The following is a 17,067-nucleotide window of genomic DNA, read 5'->3' as shown; positions in this document are numbered from 1 at the left end:
TACCTTATGAGCTGTGTCATCAAAATATTACACTATATACAAACATGTGGATATATATTGTGGGATAAAAGACATTTATGTTAAACTAACATATGATGTTTCTAAAATTAATGATATCAACATAAATGTGCTGAACCTTTAATAGTGTCTGTTAATCAATTTACTAAGGTTGCCAGAGATATCATGAACACTACAAGTCATTCTACTGAGAGACAGAACTATTGTAAAAGCATTTGTTTCTGGCTAATTGAATCATTCATGGGCAACAGAAACCATGCCTGCATCCATGTGGATTTTTTCTCAGTGGTCTGGTTTCCTCCCACATTTCAGAAGCTTTATGTGTTTTAAAGTGTGTGACTGTTGGAGAAATAATTTTTCACAATACTCAGACTGATAAGCATTTGACTGTGAGTTTCACAAAAGTCACTAAGGCTTATTCTATCTAGGTCATTTTTTTTTTTTGCTCGATTAGAAACAGGTGTAAGAGGGAATTCAGTAAAGCTACAGTGGTGTATCTGAAAAACAGTAGGCAAGTTTGCTGCAGGAAACTCATCAGTTCTTCACACACACATCCCTGCATAAGGTACATGGTTCAATCTGTACCACTGGCCAGTGCCTGTGTGGTGTTTGCATGTTCTCAATATGTCTCTGCATGGTTCCTCTCACCTCCCAAAAATGCGGTGGGTCTTCCCATCTTAAACTTACCCAAGAGTGGAGTTGTGGACAGTAGCACAGACTGTAGATGGTACCTATTGGGAGAAGAGTTATATAGAACAACCACTTTGGGCATCATCTGTGGAGTGCATTATCCTCTAAACAGAGAACATGGATAACAGACTGCACACCATTGCAGAGCTAGCAACTCAGCAGTGTTAAAAATGGTTTTAGGTGATCTTGTCACATTGACACATGTTTTCAGTGATAAGTGGTTTGAGAACTCAGCCTACTTTGACCTACACAAAGGACCCAAATGGCTAGTGTTTGCCTACCATAAAGCTCAGCAGCCCTGGGTCAATAATCTACTGGCCAGCCACTGTCCAGTTGCCCAGGTTGGGTTACCTGGAATACCTCTGCTGAGTGAAAGCTGCAAGTAAAACCAATAAACCTGCCAAATGTAGGTTCAGTGACAGGATACAGCTTGGAAATTAATGACATGATGGTAAGGAGGGAGCCAGATGTCCTCTGTATCCAGTAGACAAGATGGAAGGGCAGTGTGGCAAATCCACTTGGCTTGGGATCCAGAGTATTTTAATAAGGAGGAGGGCAGACTAGAAATAGTGTGGGGATTGTGGTGAGGGAGAGGCTTCAGAAGGCAGTGAGGGAGATCATCAGAATTAGTGACAGACTCAGGGCAATTCAGACCTCATAATCTTAGTTGATGCTCCATAGCAGGGTTATGATAGTGAGGAAAAGAGTGCATTCAGGTAGCATTTGCAGGACCTGCTAGATAAGGCAGGACAAAGTAAATTTGTGTTGATCAAAGGGACCTAAATGCATACATTGGGACAGGCAAAACAGACATGGGGATTATCTGGGTCCACATGGGTGGGGCACAGAAATAAAGAAGAAGATGCCATTCTAGGCTTCTATTTTTGCAAATATCTTTATTTAAAATTTTTCACAAATTGATAATTATCATAATGGAATCGAGCTCCAATAAAAGTATACATGCAACAGGGTAAAATGAAAACAAATAACCACAACATACTACCTATCCAGTACAACTATATACAAAAGTGCTAAAAGCCTATGCGCTATTTCTGTATGGCTGGCTAATACAAAAGAGATAGACAGTGAGAGTATAGCAGGACCGTGAGCATCTCGAGTAGCAGGTAACCCACGGTTTGTCTCCTTCTCACTTGAATATAGGTATCAGCTTATTATAAACAAAAAAAGAAATTACATTTTATTGTAAAGTATTACTGAGAAGTGAACCCAATTGCTGTACATAATGGGAGCATTTAATATCAAAGTTATTTATTAATTTACAAGTTGTTATATACTTAATTGCAATTTGCTTAAAACCGTCCAGTGTCATTTTTGATCTGTCAAGCCAGCTTTAGGAAATATAAAGCTTAATCAGTGAGAAAAGAGCAATTAAGGTTTTTAGATCTTGTTCTGACACACTGGCAGGAGGAATATGTAAGAGTGCAAATTCTCAGGAAAAGAGTGGATTTCTCATAACCCATTTTCTCTAACCTGACTTTCAGGGAACACTATAGTTTATAAGAACATTTACAGCTCCAAAAATGTGTAGTAAATCAGCTTTTCGATATTTACAATAAGAGTAATTTAGGGAAGATGTTGAATAGTAATTATTGAGTATATCAGGAGTTAGATATGCATTGTTAACAAGTTGTGTGTACAGAAGTTTTTTTTTTTAAAGGGAATTAACTTTAACAATAATTGGATAATCGGATAGACTGATTTTTTTGACTATGGGTAATTGTTAGGTTGTATTTGTTCCAATATTTAGAATACAGGACATATTTTTGGTATTTAACAGATATAATTAATTTATATGTTTTTGAGAGCATTGTTGTCTGTGAAATAAAAGCTGACCCAAGTCTTATGCTATGTTTGTTTATCTTAGAGTCATCTAGGAGCTTAGGAATCGTTTCTCTTATTTGTCTCAATAATACAAAGTAGCTTTTAGGGAGATTTAATGCTGCTCTCATATCATTAATTGATAGTTTTCTATGTTTGAATATATCTAGGACACGTTTATCTTTATGTAAGGGGTATTTAGTGAGATCAATCATTACTTTATTAAGTCTAAGATTAGGGTTACCATGGATTGGTTAGAATACAATAAATGTATCCCTTAAATCTAGCAATTCCATTACTTTTTGCAAAATTATTACCTTGTTTGTTAGATGTTTATATACTTTGAAGGTTTTGAAACCCTCATTATTGAGAAAGGTAAAGCTTCTGGATTATATTGACATTTGCTTACATAATTATACCATAGTTTGACCCAAGTAAGACACCACTTTTTCTGGTAAGGATTATATTCTGATATTGTTATAAGTCTATTAGCATTGATTATATCATAATAAACCTTGAAATTGGGGAGCCCCATTCAGCCTAAATTTTGGGGGTAGATCAATTTCTGGTAGCTAATTCTAACTGATCTGGGAAACCATAAAAACATGGATAATTTTCCACTGATATTTTTAAAGAATTTCTGATGAACTGTCAGATTGTCTGCATTAAATTGAAATAATAATCTAGGTAATAAGCTAATTTTTATAATAGCAGCCTTAGATAACAAGGGAAGTTTAGGCTTATTCCATCTAAGAATATCTTGTTCCATAGTTGTTCATGATTTTAATAGATTCTCTTTATTTTATTTTACATTTGTTTAGCAGAAAAGTTTGACTGGACGCAAGTCCTTTTTCAGTGGAGACCTGGAGAGAAAAACTCCACAAATTACATGTATAGCAATGTAGCTTTCACAGATAACAATATAGATTTCATAGATACAGAAACTCTTGTTGAAAAGAGTTAGAATTATGGCAAAAAGTTATGCCAAGATATTTCAGATAATTCTTTATCTCCATTTCTATCTCCATAAAGCAATTCATTAGGTTGCAATTTGTATTTAGGGGGATGATTTGGACATATTTACTTTATAATTAGAGAATTTTGAGAATGACTTGATGGAGCGTAAAATTTTGGAGCGACTGGTATTACGTAAAGTAAAATACAGATTTACATCATTGGCAAAAGCTGTTACTGCAACCTGTATATTATTGACCTCTGGTACGTAGTGGAAAGTTTTTTGATTTATAAGAAGAAATAAGGCAATAGTGGGCAACCTTTTCCTGTTCCATTAATTAGTTTTATTGAGGAAGGAAAGATTTGATTATAGAGTAGTATAGAGAACTCTAATCTAATTGATAAAAGTTTGTGGTAAGCCAAAGTGCAGCATGGTTGAAAAAAGGAAATCTAGATTAAGTTGATCAAAAGCTTTGAAGGCATCCAGTTCAGGTGCAAAAAATGAGTGATTATATTTTCCCAACAGAGTAATTAAAGTATCCAGTGTTAATGGATGATTACAAGTTTGTCTAGATTGTATAACACCTGAATGATTAGGGGAAATGATATATGGTAATAACCCAGCCACTGGGGATGCACAAGCCAGTACATTTCTTTGTGCCGGTCCCAAGCCCGGATAAATGGGGAGGGTTGCATCAGGAAGGGCATCTGGCATAAACCTTTGCCAAATCATACATGCAGACAACAGTACAGATATACATATCAGATCGGTTGAGGCCCTGGTTAACAACGACTGCCACCAGTACTGTTGGCCAACACGGTGCTGGTGGAAATTGGGCTACTGTTGACCGAAGGAGGAGAAAAGGGGGAAGGCATGCCCGAAGGCAGGTAAAGGCTAGGTCTGTGGTAGTGAGGGTCTGAACTTTGAATGTTGGCAGTATGACTGGTATAGGGAGAGAGCTAGCTGATATGATGGACAGAAGGAAGGCTGGTATATTGTGTGTGCAAGAGACCAGATGGAAGGGGAGCAAGGCTAGGTGTATCAGAGGTGGGTTCAAATTGTTTTATCATGGTGTGGACAATTGATGGTGTAATGATGAATGTTGTTAGTGCATATACTCCACAAGTTGGGTGTGCGATGGATGCGAAAGAAAAATTTTGGAGTGAGTTGGATGAAGTGGTGATGAATATACCCAAGGGTGAGAGAGTGGTGATTGGAGCAGATTTCAATGGGCATATTGGTGAAGGGAACAGAGGGGATGAGGAAGTTATGGGTAGGTATGGTGTTAAGCAAAGGAATGCAGAAGGTCATATGGTAGCGGATTTTGCAAAAAGGATGGACATGGCTGTGGTGAATACATATTTTAACAAGAGGAAGGAGCATAGGGTGACATACAAGAGTGGAGGAAGATGCACACAGATGGATTATATATTATGTAGAAGGGCCAGTCTGAAGGAGATAACAGACTGTAAAGTGGTGGCAGGGGAAAGTGTGGCTAGGCAGCATAGAATGGTGGTTTGCAGGCTGACATTAGTGATCAAGAAGTGGAGGAGGAGTGTGAGGGCAGCACCAAGGATCAAATGGTGGAAATTGAAAAGGGTAATTGTGAAGTGGGGTTCAGGGAAGAGTTAAGACAGGCACTGGGTGGCAGTGAAGAGTTACCGAATAGCTGGGTAACTACAGCAGAGCTAGTAAGGGAGATGGCGAGAAAGGTGCTTGGTGTGACATCTGAAAAGAGAAAGGAGGACAAGGAGACCTGGTGGTGGAATGAGGAAGTACAGGAGGGTATACAGAGAAGGAGGTTGGCAAAGAAGAAGTGAGATTGTCAGAGAGTTGAAGAAAGTAGACAGGAGTATAGGGAGATGAGGTGCATGACAAAGAGAGAGGTGGCAAAGGCTAAGGATAAGGCATATGAAGAGTTGTATGAATGGTTGGACACTAAGGAGGGAGAAAAGGACCTGGCTAGACAGAGGGACCGAGCTAGGAAAGATGTGTAGCAGGTAAATGTGATAAAGGATAATGAGGGAAACATACTCACAGGAGAGTGTGTTGAGCAGATGGAAAGAGTACTTTGTGGGGCTGATGAATGAAGAGAATGAGAGGGAGAGAAGGTTGGATGATGTGCGGATAGTGAGTCATGAAGTGCAGTGGATTAGCAAGGAGGAAGTAAGGATAGCTATGAAGAGGATAAAGAATGGAAAGGCTGTTGGTCCAGATGACATACCTGTGGAAGCATGCAGGTGTTTAGGTGAAATGGCAGTGGAGTTTTTAACTAGATTGTTTAATTAAATCTTGGAAAGTGAGAGGATGCCTGAGGAATGGAGAAAAAGTGTTTTGTTACTGATTTTTAAGAATAAGGGTGATGTGCAGAGCTGTAGTAACTACAGAGGGATTAAATAGATCAGTCACAGCATGAAGTTATGAGAAAGAGTAGTGGAAGCTAGGTTAAGAAGGGAGGTGATGATTAGTCATCAGCAGTATGGTTTCATGCCAGGAAAGAGCACTACAGATGCAATGTTTTCTCTGAGAGTGCTGATGGAGAAGTTCAGAGAAGGTCAGAAGGAGTTGCATTGTGTCTTTGTGGACTTGGAGAAAGCATATGACAGGGTGCCTAGAGAGGAGTTGTATTGTATGAGGAAGTCGGGAGTGTCAGAGAAGTATGTAAGAGTGGTACAGGATATGTACGAGAGTAGTGTGACAGTGGAGAGATCTGCAGTGGGAGTGACAGATGCGTTTAAGGTGGAGGTGGGATTACATCAAGGATCAGCTTTGAGCCCTTTCTTATTTGCAATTGTGATGGAAAGGTTGACAGACAAGATCAGACAGGAATCCCCATGGACTATGATGTTTGCAGATGACATTGTGATCTGTAGTGAGAGTAGGGAACAGGTGGAGGAGGCCCTGGAGAGGTGGAGATATGCTCTTGAGAGAAGAGGAATGAAGGTCAGCAGGACTAAGACAGAATATATGTGTGTGAATGAGAGGGAGGATAGAGGAATGGTGAGGATGCAAGGAGTAGAGGTGGCAAAGGTGGATGAGTTTAAATACTTGGGATCAATAGCTCAGAGTAATGGTGAGTGTGGAAGAGAGGTGAAGAAGAGAGTACAGGCAGGATGGAGTGGGTGGAGAAGAGTGTCAGGAGTGATTTGTGATAGATGAGTACCAGTAAGATTGAAAGTGAAGGTCTACAAGAGGGTAGTAAGACCAGCTATGTTATATGGGTTGGAAACAGTGGCATTGACGAAAAGGCAGGAGTCAGAGCTGAATGTGGCAGAGTTAAAGATGTTAAGATTTGCACTGGATGTGACAAGGGTGGACAGGATTAGGAATAAGTATATTAGCAGGTCAGCCCAGGTTGGAAGGTTTGGAGACAAAGCCAGAGAGACAAGATTATTTATGTTGGTTTGGACATGTGCTGAGGAGGGATGCAAAGTATATTGGGAAAAGATGCTAAAGATGAAGCTGCCAGATAACAGGAAAAGAGGAAGGCCTAAGATAAGGTTTATGGATGTGGTGAGAGAGGACATGCAGGTGGTTGGTGTGACAGAGCAAGATGCAGAGGACAGGAAGAAATGGAAACAGATGATCTGCTGTGGCAACCCCTAATGGGAGCAGCCAAAAGAAGAAGAAGAAGAATATAGATTTTACTCTATTAGCTAACCATGAAACATATATTTTAATATCTACAGTGATAAGAGAGATCAGCCTATAATTCAATGGATTCTTAGCATCCAAGTTTACTTTAAGAATAAAAACTGTTTTAGAATTATCAAGGTATAAATCCTTGATACCGTTATCTTTTATATAGTTAAATAAGTGTAACAGTACTTTTGACATTATTTGAGGATAGTATTTATAAAATTGTACAGTGATATCATCTGGACCAGGTGATTTGCTGTTTTTTAGGTTATTGATCATTTGTAGTAGTTCTGGTTGGGTAAATGGTTCTGTAAGAAAATTCAGTTGTTCTTGGTTTATTTGGGGGAATTCTGATTGGCTTAAGATTGGTCATGTTGTTTTGGAATAGATAAAAGATTATGGTTACCGTATGTCTGAGAATATAACTGAGCAAAAATATGTATAATCTCTTCTCTTGCATTATATAATCTGTCCTGATATAGAATTTGAGTTATTAAAGGAAAGGATTTGTTAATATCTATACATACTGCTAAAAGTTTGGAAGGACCATGTGTCCATTCTGAATATCTGGCTAGCATTTTGATTTCTTCAAATGATTGTTGTGATGCATATAGTAAGAATAGTTATCTTTGTAGGTCAGATAATTGTTTCACTGAATCAGATTTGTGGTTAAAATAAAGGTCTTGCTCAAGTTTGCAAATTTTGTGCTTTAATACTCTTTCTTTTGCATTATAATATTTTCTGTAGAAACATGCCTTACTTATACAGATACTTCTAATCTGAGTTTTAGTAGCTGCCCACTGTATATCTAGTGTGATTTGAAAGTTAGAAAGGTTATCTAAAAGTTCATTTAACACACAATTTCTTGCTTAACATCTTCCTTCTGAAGTAGGTTGGGATTTAAAGTCCAGTTATAACTATTATTTTTAACTTAGAAATATCAGACCTATTAATACTAACTGTGATTCTGGAATGATCAGAAAATAACCTGGGTTCTGTGTAAAAAGTAAGGTTAGTTCTTAAAAATATTCCTGAAATCAAAAAGAAGCCTGATCTAGCCCAGGTTTTAAAACAGTGTGAACATTTGTTGAATTTTGTTGCTGTCCTCTTATTTTTTTGAAAGGTGAAGGGATCAAATAGGTCTAAATCTGAGATTGCATCAGAAGCATAAATAGGTCAGTCACAGCATTCTAATCTCCATGCACCACATAGTAGTAATAATTAGGGAAAAGGCTTAGTAGTTTATAAATTGATATAATAAATTCATGCTGCTTAGTGCAAGGTGCATATACATTTCAAAAATAATATAGGCTTATCAAAAAATACATTTTGATCACTATATAACACCATTTTCCTTCAGCATCTGAATCATGATGCAAGAAAGTATCTTATAAATGATTTTTCAATAATAAAAGCAACTCCGGTACTATTTGATTTATAGCCTGATTCAGTAATTGTTCTGATCCGTTTTTTTCCCGTAACTTGGGACATCAAATGAGTCTCCTGTATAAAAATAATGTCTGCTTTCAGTTTATAACCTAAGTGAAAAAATAAGTTTCTTTTTTAGTTTGAATTCCTTTAATGTTCCATGAATCAATTACCCAAATTTAGATGTCCTATATAATAGTATAATGGGACTGCAAAATTGTATTTTGTAAAACATATACCAATATATCAATAATAGACTTATACACAAAGACAAATAGCACTTAGCTCTTCCTGCTAACAGCCCATGCCTAACCACGTGTTTACAATGCCAGGAAGAGAAAATATTAGCATTAAGTAAATGATTACATATATGTGAAGAGTAATACTTTTTATCTAACATAAAATTTTCACCCCTTAACTTGTTAACACTGAATATGAAAATAAAAAACTTAAGTGGGCTAAGCATAATGTAGCTGCCTTATAACAACACACCTTCTGTCATTCAGCTCCTGTAATGCAAAATTAAAGATGAAATATTCCATAGTACATTTAGTCTGGGCGCATCTATTTAGACCAAACATCTGCTGAATTGTTCATCAAACTGGAAGATGATTAAGTAACATGTTTAAACTATGACTCCATCTAAATTCAATGCAAAAATGACAGATGTTACTTGAGTACTTGAATCTAATAGTGGTTAACAAGTGATTGAAATAACAACACCAAACAGGAAGCCAGAAGTGCTTCACATAACTATCTTCGGGTGTAAACAGAACTCAGGCAACACCAAGTCGGGGAAAATGACACCTAGCAAAACCAAGGCTCCAGTCATAAGGTATGGTATAGAAATATAGAAACTGGATAAAATATGTTGCTAAAATCTTGAACCCTACACAGTTCTCAACAGAGTGACACCGCGACAGACCAACTTGTTATTGTGAGTATCTTTCATTCAGGAGAAAACCCAAATGTCTTCAGAAAGATTTGTTTTACTTCTTTTGGTGATGCAGTAGAATATTTAACTCCCTTGTACTGAAATACTAGAATAGAGGTATACCTCATCTGAAAGTTTATCTGCTTCTAAATTAGATGACTACAAAATAGTGGCAGTTTCTGTCTATCTTGTTTGATTTATATAGGAAGATCCTCTGAAAGAGTGGTTTTGTTTCCATCCCAGATAAACTTTTTTTTTCCTTTTGGCAGTTGCAAGTAATTTATATATATCTGAGATAAATTAATCTCAGCTTGTCATGAACTGATGTCAGTCTAATTGCTTGGTGTGCCTTTTCAATAATAATCTGGTTAGCTTTGACCTGGTCTTCCAGAAGATGGCTAAAGATTTGTTGCAGAGTTTCAATCAACTTTGGTTGATTGTATTTTTCAGGTACCCAGCGAACCAGTATATTGTTGCATCTACTGCTTGCCTCCAAGTCTAAGATTTTCTGTTGATTGTCCTGAATATTCTTGATATTAAGTTGAGAGTCTTTTTGGAGTTGGTCGATTCTTATTTTGTTTTTGATCACTTTCACTTCTGTTGCCTCCAGTCTAGTAGCGATTTCATTAATTGTATTACCAACCAATTGGAGCTGGTCAGAGAGCTGCTGAATAGCAGACTGTAGTGGCTGTAAAAGTTTCATCTTATCAATTGCTCTTTTTACTTCTTGTTGTTTGGATGTTCAAGCCTGTTCAGAAATAATGTCTTTTTCCTGGTGTAGTTACTGCTGATAGTTTCATTTTTGATATTTGAGTGTCTGTATGTTCAGCTTCGTTTAACATTTTGATAAACAGAAAATATTGATTTTGACTTTTTTGAGTCTCTTTTTAATTTTCTTGTAGGTTTATTGAGGTTTGCTTTAATCCATCTTTTTCTGGCCGGAGGTTTCCGCATGCAGCTGAATGTAGAATTCTCCCTCTCCAGGTTAAGTCTGTGTGAGTTTTTTTTTTCAGGTATTTTTAGCTAGAGGGTAAATAAGACTGTCCAGTTTTGATAGCCTGGTCTTCAAATATCCATGGCGAGCAACAGGAATGAGTTTTTAAATTGGTTAGTATGGAGCTAAGCTGACACAGTGCTTACCCATTGGCTGCCATCTTTTACCTCTACCATTCTAGACTTTTGTCTGGCAACTGGCTTGATAGTGGCCAACACATGATTCAGCAAGAGAGATAGTCACAAGATCACATATAAGACTGACCAATATGCAACTCATATAGACCTCCTGTTAGTAAGGAAAAGAGTTTGGGTAGAATCAGGGATTGCAAAGTCATCCCCAATGAAACAGCCTCCTGCATAAACTACTGGTTGCCACAGTCAGCTGCAAGCAGTGATAATAGACGTCTCTAAAGTCAACAGAGATGAGGCTAATGACCTGGAAGTTGACTGGAGAGAAAACACAACAGTTCAAGGAAATACTCAGAAGTCTAGTGCCTCAGAAAGGAGAGGAAATAGGTGAAATTGAAGAAGAATGGCAGTGCCATAAAATAGGATGGGTAGGGACTGTAGAACAGATATGCAGCTAAGCCTGATATGGAAATAAGGTGCATAAGGAAAGCTGGTGGTGGAATGCAGAAGTCCAGGAAGTCATCAACAGAAAGAAGAAGTGCAGAGAAAGTGGAAGATGAAAAACACAGAACAGGCAATGAAGGAATGCTGATTGGCTTACAAAGAGGCTAACAAAGCAGTAGCAAAGAACAAGATATCAGAGGCACAATACCAGCTTCTAGAAAGTAACTTAGTAGATGACACAAAGAAACTCTATCAGGTTACAAGGCGAAGGCAGAAAAATAAAGAAGATAGTCATCAGATGCCCTTCATAAGGGATGCCAGCAACAACCTGCTCACCGGTCCACAGGACATCAAAGGCAGATAGAAGAAGTACTTCCTGCAACTTCTGAATGAAGAAAACCCCACAGAAGCTGTACTGCCCCAGAAACAGCCAACGATGAGAGAAGAAGAGGAGCCCAGCCTAGAAGAAGTAAGAACAGCACCAAGGAAGAAGTCAGGGAAAGCAGCAGGCTCAGATGAGGTCACAGCAAATATGATAAAGATGTTGGGTGAGATAGGGGAGAAATGGCTCCAGAGGCTATTCACAGCAGTATGGAGAAATAGGTAGAAAACAAGCATGCTAATGCCAGTGTACAAAAACAGGGGGACAGTCACAATTGTGGACAGTACAGAGGTATCAAAGTCCTGTCACTCTGCATGAAAGCTTGATAAATGAATATGCAAAGTAGTAGAAAATAGGATAGGAGATGAGCAATTTGAGTTCGGGTCAGGATGCAGCACAACTGACACAATGTTTGCAGTAAGATAGATAGTTGAGAAGAAGTTAGAAGCAAGGAAAGCTGACTTGGGCAGTTTAGCAATAATTCAAACTCCCAGAAATATTGGTAGAATTAGTGTAGGCTACATACAAGGACCCTAGTTGGGTGGCACAGTGGTGCAGCAAAAAGTGTTGTCACATCACAGCAAAAGGTTTCTGGGTTCAGTTCTTAGCTGGAGCGCCTTCTTTGTGGAGTCTGCATATTTTCCCTGTGTTTGCATGGGTTTCCTTGTGCTGCAATGGTTCCTCCCACATCTCAAAGCCATGCAGTAGGTGGATTAGAATCTTTAAATTGGCTAAAGGTGTGAGTGTGCATGCAAGTGTGTGGTGTGGATGAAGTGACACTCTGACCCCATGCACAAAAAGAAAAAAAAATGGGAAAAAAGGGTCGGTGATGGATGAATGGATGGATGTACAAGGACCCAATAACACAAGAATGAACAGTGTTCAGACTCACAGAGGGGCTCCTATTGGGAGTGTGTGTACATCAGGGTTCATCTCTGCACTGGTGATGGACTACATTGGCAAACAGGCTGGGGGGGAACATATCCACAAAGTTGCTGTATGCAGATGATGTGGCATTACAGGCAAACTCTGAGCAAGAACGACAGCAAAGGACAGGGGAATGGCATGCAAAACTGAAGGTACATGGGATGAAACTAAGTACAGATGAGACAGTTATAATGGAAGCAAATGGGGAATCACAAAAAGCTGATAATTGCGATAGAAGGGAAAATAGTGGAACAGATTAGCAGCTTCAAGTATCTGGGTGGGGTGGTTAAAGAGAAAGGAAGTCTAAATTAGGAGGAAGAAGCTAGAACCAGAGGGGCTGCAGTCAACTAGAATAGGGTGTCAGTGGTACTGTATGACATAAGAACAGCAAAGAAGCTGAAGGAAAAGGTATACAAAACAGTAGTGCAACCAGCACTACTTTATGGTACAGAAACCTGGGTAGTGAAGGCAGAGCAGCTGAGAAAGCTAGAGGTGATAAAGATGAAGTGTCTGTGACAGGTGATAGAATACACACATTGGGACAAATGAAGAAATGAGGACATCAGAGTAGAATCCTAATTAGCTCCAGTTGCAGAGAAGGTCAAAGAGGACAAATTACAGTAGTTCAGGCAAATATGCAGGAAAGCAAAAGACAATCTGGTAAAGAAGATTTGGCATACACAGGAAGAAGGCAAGAAGAACTGAGGGTGTCCAGAAAGGAGATGGATGGATGTGAGAGAGAAGACCTGCAACAGTCAGGCATGACTACTGAAGAAGGTAGGAGAGTAGCACTGAACTGAGAGAGATGGTGACAGTTGATATGACACCCTGACTCCCTGTAGAAATGGAGAATCCTATTCATTGGACCCCCTTAACATAATCCCTTATTCACATAAAATGCATTTCTTAATGAACAATTAACATTTACCAAAAACCGCTTTATCATTAATTGACTATTACAATTGAATACTCTTTCCTCCATTTTTTATTATATTCCACAACTATTCATAAATAACATTTTCAAATGCCTTAATATCTAATGCCATCATCCTGCCTATAACAAAATAATCTTTTGGTAGTTAGCATTGTCGCCTCACAGCAAGAGGTTCTCTGGTTCGATTCTCAGTTGGGGTGACTTCTGTCTGGAATCTGCATGTCCTCCCTGCATTTGTGTGGGTTTCCTCTGTGTGCTCCCGTTTCCTCCCACATTCCAAAGACATGCATCTGGAGCATTTCTCCCCAGGCTTCAGCTGGAAATGGGCTCTGTCCAGGGTGGACTTTCCCAGTAAACCAATTTTAAATAAATAAATAAAATAAAATAAAGTCTTCTGTCACTTTTACTTACCATGACATTTTTTAACTTCATTCTTTATAATTCCATATGCCCCTTTTTCCATAATCTCTTTCAATATTCTTGAAAACCTTTCCAGTATAACCTTTATTAACATCTCATAATCAGCATTATATAATGATGCTGGCCTCCAATTACCTTTTTTCTCATTTCCTTTTTTTCAAACAAATTTCATAACTACCTATATTGTACTTCATCTCCAATCCTCCACCTCTCTCTCCCTCTAACCGTTCATTTAAAGCATTCACAAAATACTTTTTCCACTTTCATCCATTTCTTTATAAAACTTGTACTGTAAACCATCTTCCCATTACCGTCCTAATGTCAGCTTTTTCATTACCTCATTCTTGTCCCATTGTTTTCCATAAAACATTGTTTTGCTCCTTTATTAAATATCTAACATTCTATCCCATAACATTCACTCTATTTTACTTAACTATTTGTTTCACATACTTCATTACCTCCATGAAATTCCCCTGCTCCTATCTCACTCAGCCTTCTTTATTCAACACTTTACTAATCAAAACCTCCTTTCCTATTAACCATTTTTGTATGGAATGGGATTGTTTCTTCTTTTCTTCCTCTTAAATATTACTTTTGATAGCCAATCATATCCATCATTCATTACTTATATTTTTCATACATCTCAAATTATATCCAGTTTCTCTATTGTTCTGTCTTATTCCAGTTAAATATGAAAGCATTTCCCTCTCTCTCTCTACCTCCAAATACTTTTTTCAGCTTTTTCTAGAATGTCTCCCACCACTCCTTCTATGACTGGTAAAATTCTCCGAAATTATCATGCACAAACCAAAGCTCACATTCCGTTTCATCCTGCATGTTTCCCCAATTTTTAACCCTTTACCTATCTTAACCATCAGTTTGTTCCTACTTCAACTAAAATTGTAATATGTTGTAATTTTAATACTCTTCACGTTTAAAATGACTGCTACTATTCATAAAATTGCCTTTGATTTCTTTTTTACAAGCTACGTTACGTATGCTGTTGCCTTTGGCTCTGTACAATCTTCCCTTCCAGTGATACCAGCAGCTTGCATAGGCTCTCAGCTGACACAGAGAGGCAGTCAGGACTATATTATCTCTTGTGGGTAGAAGCTATCTGAGTTCAAGCATTGTATGTGGCTTGTAGAAATATTATTAAACTGTATCTATTGTTTGGTTAGATTTTTTTAATAGCCAAAAAAGTTTGAGTTGGTAGGTGCCCAGTGATGCATTCTTCATGTACTGTCCATATCGTCTATACAAAGAAATGTATTTTCTTTGTTATTGATAAGGTTCAGTATTCAGAAAAAGATGGGGATTTGGATAATTTTTGAGTCAGTACAGCAGCTGACACTCACTGCTGGCACACACCCCTGCGTTGAACAATTGTATTTCCATCATTAGCATACAAAAAGAAGGCTTTAGCTTATTAAGTTAGATATTTTTAAAAAATGTGTACAATTTTGTATTTATATTTGAATTGATTGACCGTTGATTGATTTAAGGTGTTCACTGAAATGCACTGATTTTATTTGCGTTTATTTGATTTTGACATTTATTAGGATTTGCTTTTATATGGTAGTTATGTACTAATTAAGTATTTATGAGCTTGGCATTTATTGGTGGGATTTTATATAAATTAAATGGTTATAGTAAGAATAATACTCTGATGAAGTTCCAGTAATTGTAAGGAACAAGAGTGCTTAGTCTATTTAGTGTGCGTGGTTTCAATAAATCTGTGATGACTGATCATGGTGGTTTTTTTTTTTTTTTTTTTTTCATGTTTGGTACTTTGTTTAGTATCTTGTATATCACATTGTGCTGTTTATTTATTCAGCATTAAATATACTTATCATCATCATGATAAAATCCTATTTTTAGCTTGCTTAAATTTATGTAACTTTTTTATAATTATTATATTTCATGTTACCCCTATCAGGTCAAGCTAATTTCTTGTTGGCTGGTTTATTCTATTGACTATGCCTTATGTCATTCATGCTTCACAAAGACCTATTAGCTGTGTTCTTACTTTAATTGATGCAATATAGCAGACAGCACATTCATAAATATGACCTACTTTTACAATGAAGACAGCATTTCGTGGCTCCTGTGGCACATACCTTCTTTTTTCCCGTCAGGTTCCACTCTTTCAGTACTTGAGCAGCACTTCCTAAATAAAAGATTAAGGTGCATCAGAAGACAATGTACTGGACATGTGACAGAAGAATCATTACTCTAATAATTTGTTTAATGCAAACCATACAATTTTGTTTAAGGTCTAAAAATATTTCATCTTTTTTAGCTGAAACAACTTTTCTGTTATCAATAATGACACATACCATGGTTATCTGTCAGTTGAAGTCTCATTTTAAAAGTATTAGCAACCAAGTACAGGCATGACAAAGGGACAGATTCCAAAAGTGTTGCTCTCAGTATAAGTGACTTACTGCAGGGTAAGGGCAATCTATAAACAGGCAGACTGGAAGCCAGATTCGAAAAGACCTGCTCTCTGTTTAAGTGGTCACTTACTCTGAGAGTAAGCCTTTTCGAATCGGGCCCAGGGGTTTTTATTACTTTCTGTTTTCACACCATAAGTATTTTGCTCAGTCCCCTCTCTGGTCCATACAGCATATGTTATCAAAGGTAGCGTGATATGTTGTGGTTAGCTATCATATGCACAATCGACCAAATGTATGCAGGAATGATATTTACAAACCCAGGAGCAGTATTAAAAGCTGGACAAAGGGACATGACTTGAAGCCATCACAGACTGTAACCTTGCAAGAATAAAGCCTAAGGTGCTCACCTGTATAATAATGAAAAGACTAAACATCCTGATAAAGTGTTGGTGTGATACATCTTTGCTGATTAAACATTTTTTTGTTTGTTTTAAACCTATCCTTAATTATTATTATTTACATTTTGGCCAGGAATGTAGCCCAACATGGAATTTAACTATTCTTGTTCTGTGTTTAAAGATGTCACACACATAACTACAATGATGGAAAATATGCACCTTTATTTGAAAACACTTAACATTTTATTTGTGCAGATTTACCAGATATTAAGCAAATTAGGAGCAGATAGCCTGAACCTTATGCTTCTTAAAGCTTGGCCCCATGCAGTTATGCACACACAGACACAAACACACATACACACACACCCTCCCACATATATACAGACACATACACACACACACACACACACACACACACACACACACACACACACACACACACACACACACACACACACACACGCACACACATATATAAACACACACACACACACACACGCACACACACACACACACACACACACACACACACACA

The 17,067-nt window shown here is 37.7% G+C and overlaps 1 protein-coding gene across 1 annotated transcript in view; it reads right to left on the bottom strand.

The window, feature by feature from the left end:
- The window catches only part of SPATS2L (spermatogenesis associated serine rich 2 like), a 430,773-nt gene that overhangs the window by 165,074 nt on the left and 248,632 nt on the right, over positions 1-17,067 (bottom strand). The window contains exon 4 of the mRNA XM_044060630.1: positions 15,856-15,905. Within this exon, the coding sequence (XP_043916565.1) occupies positions 15,856-15,905 (50 nt within the window). The remainder of the gene's footprint in view (positions 1-15,855; positions 15,906-17,067) is intronic.

Source organism: Protopterus annectens, chromosome 2.part0 (assembly GCF_019279795.1).
Source record: "Protopterus annectens isolate FY-2018-M chromosome 2.part0, PAN1.0, whole genome shotgun sequence".
Lineage (NCBI taxonomy): Eukaryota > Metazoa > Chordata > Ceratodontiformes > Protopteridae > Protopterus > Protopterus annectens.
The sequence above is the reverse complement of the archived record's forward strand: the minus strand, read 5'-3'. Positions and strand labels throughout refer to the sequence as shown.